A 6,000-nucleotide genomic window follows, 5' to 3' on the forward strand; every position below is an offset into this window, starting at 1 on the left:
AGTCCTTAGTCACTGCTGACCTAAAAAGAGATGTTCGTTCCCCCTCCCCAAACAATGGATTTGGGTTGATATAACTTTTGCCGAATCGACTATCTGTTATATTGCTAGAAAGCTCGCTTTTTGCACCACCATCAACTATAGCTGGATGGAATACAACCTTCGTAGATGGACTTCCAAATCTCGCTCTTTGGATAAGATTTAGAATGTCATCTACTTTGATATTAGTTCCAAACTCAGTATAGTCCCGTCCCACCCTGTGAGAGACACCCCAAGGAAAAGGCTTATTGTTGTTTCCTAGGGTCTACCCTAGCTACCCTTCCCTCCCCCCCCCCGCCTTCTTGTCCCTAAGGGATTCCTAGCCCTCTTGTTTCTTTTGTTTGTTTTTTCTCTTCTTTAGCTTTGCCCCTTGGGCTTGTATATTTCCTCTTTTTCCTTCTCTTGGAAATATATTTATTATTCGCCCAAAAATAAAATAAGGAATAGAAGAAAGAAAATCCTGCCCACTCTCCACTACCAATATTCAGGTTTATATCAAAGACAGATGGATTAAATATCTATCATATTAACATGTGAGTCATGTGTATCTCATAGATCAACAAAACATCCATCAAGGAGTAGAGACAGGCCAGATAAAAAAAGAGGAGTACAAGAGGATGAGGAAAAGATAAGTTGACAGAAAAAATGAGAAACAACTCAGAAGAGTGGCTATCTAGAATCCAAAACCTTACTGATATTATAATGCTCAATAATGACTGAAATATTCAAAAACCATTCCAGTATTCTACTACAGTAAATAACAACTATAGGTAGAGAAACAAATATAATATTTAGAGAGAGTAATCGCCACATTTTCCCCTCAAATTGGTGTGTGAATTTTGTCACAACCAACCGGCCAATTGAAGTCAATCAGTTCTGGCCAACTAGGCTAGTAAGGCAACCAATAGAACCTCGGGGGCTAAATTTGTTATATGTGCTGGTAATCAATCATTGTTAAAAAGGACACATTATTGTCACTGAAAGCGATAATTTTCCATAGGTTTTTCCCCTCAGAATTGTTTCGACATCAAGAGGAATCCGGATTCATATCTGTCTTGATACCCAGACATCCTAGGTCAATAAGACAAAATCACCCAACTCCTAGGTTCCTTTCAAAGACTTTAGAGGACCCTTAGAATAATAGTAGTCTTTACGTCTAGTTATAGTACTTTGCTTCTTTAACCGAGTATCCATAATTTTGGATAACTAGCAAAAAAAAGGATGTCAATTTTTCAAAATAGGCATAGATGAAATCTGTATTGAGGTTCACATAGATATCAAGGTCTGTGGATGTATGCAGGATGCTGCTCCACATGGTCAAAGGCTTGTCAAAGAATAGGAATTTTTGCAATTTGAGAACATCACCAGCCCAATCGATGGTGTTTTTCCTTCCATGGGAGCAAACATGGACAAGGTTGTCATTACACCCAAGGTAAGAGGGGAAAAAACGAATTTACTCCTCCAACCAAAGGAATGCCCTAAATTCCATCTCTAGAATTATGATCTGAACCACAACCTCAATCATAACTTTCCTCAATAGCCACAAAAGCCTTAAAGGAATATAGACAGGCAATAATATGTCAAAATAACTAGACCTCGTATTAAAAATAAAAAATTAAATTAAATTAACACTTATAAGTTAATAAAAGGGAATCAAAGGAAAATACTAAAACGTAACAAAATAAACATCACATAAATTGGATAACCTCAAGTGAAAAGGTCAAAATTATCAACCAAATGGGGGTTGATAAATTTAATCACATGAACAATGTCCCAAGTGTTAGTCCAGCTTACTCCCCTCCACCCCAACAACAACTGTTCTTGTTTAATATACATGCCAGCATATTAACATTGATACCGTCTAAATGACTTGAAACTAGTACCTCTCCTCCAATAAAGTGTCAATCAGAGGAAACAATCCCCGCTTGAAATCTGTTCCAAGAACATGTTTCAATGCCACGAGCAATTCCTGTATCAAAAATGCCACAAGTGAAATTATGAAATTAAAATATATTAAAATAAAACCTTGTAACTTGTTAGAGAAACAGGCATGGAAACATAAATATCTCACCTTTCGAACAGAAACAGAGTCAGGACAAGTAACAAGCAGATTTACAATGCTTCTACATATGCTTTCTTCATGGGGCCTTATATAGTCAGCGAAACTTTTCAGCAAGTAAGTTAAAAAGGAAACTGTCTGCAATAAATGAAGAAATACACAAGGAAATCAGGAAATAAAGAAGGCAAAGCAGAACACAAACTCAAATAGCATTAAATTAAAGCCAGAATATTGTTCTCTGAGTTTGAAATTTCCCTTTTTCTGCAGCTTTTTTAAATTTTGCTCCCATAAACCAAAAATCCTACCTTCCCTACAAACCTGATCCTAGTTCCTCCAAAACATAGTTTGAAGATCCTACATCTATCCAATATATTTTGGATCAACCTATATCAGAATCTTGGCTGTCCTACTTCAATTACTATATCAGTATCATGTTATTGATATCTTTTTATCTATCATAAAACACTGCCCTGTTTGGATTAGATACAGTTTATGTGTGTGTATGTGTGTGTATGTGTGTGTGTGTGTGTGTGTGTGTGTGCGTGTGTGTGTGTGTGTGTGTGTGTGTGTGCGTGTGTGTGTGTGTGTGTGTGAGGAAGAGGAACTCAAAAAACTCTCAAGCATTGCTCATCTCAGTCCCAGCAAGGGACAGGAAAACTAAAGTACCTCAGACATTTTCTAATTCAAGTCATTTGTAGGGTTCATTCAACACGATTCCACCAATAATTGTCTTTTATCCTTACAACAGTCAAGCTTTTCAGGCTAATATCTTTATAACATGTAGTTGTTCCCTGTAGTGTAAGTTAAATCCATCATATATGCAGCCAGACAAATGTCACGTTAATTCCTTTTAATCCTTCTCGTTCTACAAGATTTCTCAAGTACGTGCTAAAGTCCATCTGAAGCTCCCCCACCCCCCTTCTTTTTCCTTTCTTCACTCCCGAGTAGAAATTTTACAGCAGAGGAAACACGTACCTTAACCTGTGCACTCTTCAATTCAATGAAGTGGTTCTTTGACTGTGGGGGAACATTTTCAGGACCCGGAACGGATATTGTGGCAACCATCAAAGGCAGCAGGTGATGAATGTTTGTCTGAACCAGCCGCCCATACAACTGAAAGAGGAACATCACTACCAGCGGGCTCTCCGTGACTATCTTGAAAGAACAGGTGCTTGGGTTAAGCTGTCCGCCACCAATGTACCCAGTACCAACTTGACCCAAACCAGTGAGCTGCTTGTTATCTTGTCCACCCAACCCATCCTCGAAGAAATAACTAACAGTCGCCCTAAAGTTTTGGTATATCTTACAAACAAAGTCAAGGAACGGCTGGACCTCGTTCTCGAGGCTCGGCCTGAAGTTCCGCAAGAGGTCAAATATGATACGAATGCAAATTAGGCCATTCTCCTCGTTGTCCAAGGTGAGAACTTGCAGGGCAACCTTCAAAAGATCCTGAACAAAGGGACGGAGTACTTCGCTGTGAGGGAGACGATTAAGAATTTCAACAATAACATTTCTAAGCTTGTGCTCGGGGTTGTCAGTGAGTTGAGGTGTCGTTAGCTGTGTTAGTATCATGGAGAAGGCCCGGAAGTAGCATTTCAGGAAATTTAAGTATTCCGCTGTATGCGCAATCTCGAGGCTGTCCCTCACCTCCATTGCCATCTGAAGCCTTCCCTGTATAGCTGATTTCAAACGAAACAATCAAGGAAAGCGATATTCTCGGACAAAAGCAGATTACTAGAAAAATTACTACAATAGCTGTAAGAATCACAAACACGAAGTTCGAAATATTAAAATTAAGAATCACTCCAATTTTTATTCTTCAGCCAACAACAACTAGCAAAAAATTTAGTAAAAACCAGAAAGTCCGAAACTCGCCGGAGCGGAATTAAGACAGATAAGTTTTTCGAAGAAGACTTCTCCGACGGTAGAAATTTGAAGGATACGGACTTCGGGCTCTATAAGATTCCGAGCATGTTGTTCGAAGTTCTGAACCGGACTCATTTTGAAGTTGCAGAGTGGGTTAAAACCCTAGCTCTGCTTTTCCGTTGTTCCTGCTAAAGCAAATTTTCTCTCTGATTCTAGGGTTTGGCCTGTTTTCCCTCTTCTCTGTACCGTTTTCCCGTCGAGGGAGCGTTCTGAGGAGACGAGTATTTCTGCGAGAGTTGCTCACTCCCGCTCTCCCAGTAGTTCAACTTGGACGATCACCGACTACCCCTGCTGGTCGTTCCTGCAGCTATTTATAGTCGAGCCTCTTAGTCTGGTTGACGCTTATTATCGTCGCTATTCGCCCAACCCGAGGCCCTCTATTGTGGTCAGTACAAGAATTCCAACTGGAACATTTGTCAGAACGACCCTCCTTGAGATACATGTAACAGTAACGGAAATTCTTATGAAAAAAAAAATTGATAGTAACGGACATATCGAACGATAGAGGTGGCCAGCTAAACCAAAAGATTCTCTGTTTTGTATTTAAATTTTCAATCCAAACGGAAATAAAAATTTGAAGTTAAACAATGGGACTGTAGAATATGTATAGTCTTTTGTTCAATTCACAGAAGTTATTCAGGATGTGGCAAAGAAATAATTTTAAAATGATAAAAAATGATTTATCATTGTCTTTTTTCTTTTCTTTTCTTTTTTGAAAATGAAAAATTAATTCAAGCAAAGAGAACAAGACAGATTGAATTCTTCTGCAGCGCAACAGGACATCTAGCACGCATCCAATGGTCAAAAACAATCAAGCATGAAGTCAAGGCGATCGCATGGAGCACAAGGCATTTTTGGGCATTTGATACATGTCAGACAAGATATCAAGTAGTACATAGAGACTTCATTTTAGCGTTCTTGACCAACTGTGGGTGATAGACACTAACCTTTGACATTTTCTTTTCATATTAAAAGATACAAAACCCTGCGATAATTGTTTTAAATCCAATAAAAATGAAACAATTTTCTTTTACAGCCAACACCCTAATCCTACTAAAATAGCTTGACTAGTTCCTTAAAGTCAATCCAAAGACTTCAAATTGTGATGGCTGTGATACCTAATCGTTGCGTTTGTTGCATTCTTTCGAGAATTCCTCTGACCTCAGATTCTTATGCATTCCTTGCAAATTCAAATTTTAGAAAGCATTGATATAAGAACCATTTTGAAAAATAACAGTTATCCAACCCGCCATGTGAAAATTTGTTATAAAACTTGCACCACTAATAATAATGCATGATGTGCTGAGTATAAGGCCTTGATATTCAAACTAGGAAATAATCAGATTAAAGATTGTGGGGGTATTCTAGTGGTTAGAGAAGATGAGATCAAGTTTAAATCACATACGCACTTGTTAATATTGACCATGATACTATGGCGATTGAGGAGGTTTCCCTTCTTATCGGAGTAGTTCTTATCCAACCAAATAAAGTAAAAAAGTAATCGTGAAGATGGCAATGAAGAAAGACAAATATTTTTTGGGCAAACAAGGCTGGTTAATAAAATTTTCCCACATATGCCTAATGGAGGGCCCACTCAAACACTCAATTCTTACACCTAAGAACCTTGTTGCCCAAATTTTCTTGGAAATTTCACATGATAGGAAGAGATGCCAGTCGATTTCCCTTTTTGGAGAATAGAAAGTGCAAAGATCACACAGAAAGGAACCTAGATATCGCCCCAGTATGAATACCATCACTCAAGAATTTCCAAGAAAGAAAGAAAAAAAAAACCCTAGAATTTCGAGTGTAGGGAAGGTTTCCAAAGAGTGGTTCAAATTGGACTCATTGATCTAAAGGAAGATTACAGCCTCCTAAAAGAAAAATCTTTTTATTATTATGTCATTATCAAAAGTTGTCATTATTTTCCATATAAGTATACACGTGAAATAATAGGATCGATTAGGAAAATGACTTTGGTG

General features: G+C 38.1%; 1 protein-coding gene across 2 annotated transcripts in view; it reads right to left on the bottom strand.

Annotated features, from left to right (window-relative positions):
• LOC122073390 (transformation/transcription domain-associated protein-like) overlaps positions 1 to 4,408 on the bottom strand; it is a 69,707-nt gene extending 65,299 nt beyond the window's left edge. The window contains exons 1-4 of one of the 2 annotated variants that reach the window (XM_042637971.1): positions 4,039 to 4,408; positions 3,071 to 3,774; positions 2,108 to 2,233; positions 1,920 to 2,005 (exon numbers count right to left, since the gene is read on the bottom strand). In XM_042637971.1, coding sequence (XP_042493905.1) covers positions 1,920 to 2,005; positions 2,108 to 2,233; positions 3,071 to 3,774; positions 4,039 to 4,096 — 974 coding nt within the window. In that variant the 5' untranslated portion in view covers positions 4,097 to 4,408. Of the gene's footprint in view, positions 1 to 1,919; positions 2,006 to 2,107; positions 2,234 to 3,070; positions 3,782 to 4,038 lie in introns of both variants that reach the window. The other variant, XM_042637973.1, reaches the window with a different exon arrangement.
• Positions 4,409 to 6,000: the final 1,592 nt, after the last annotated feature.

The sequence above is a fragment of the Macadamia integrifolia genome, chromosome 3 (genome assembly GCF_013358625.1).
Source record: "Macadamia integrifolia cultivar HAES 741 chromosome 3, SCU_Mint_v3, whole genome shotgun sequence".
NCBI classification, from domain to species: Eukaryota; Viridiplantae; Streptophyta; class Magnoliopsida; order Proteales; family Proteaceae; genus Macadamia; species Macadamia integrifolia.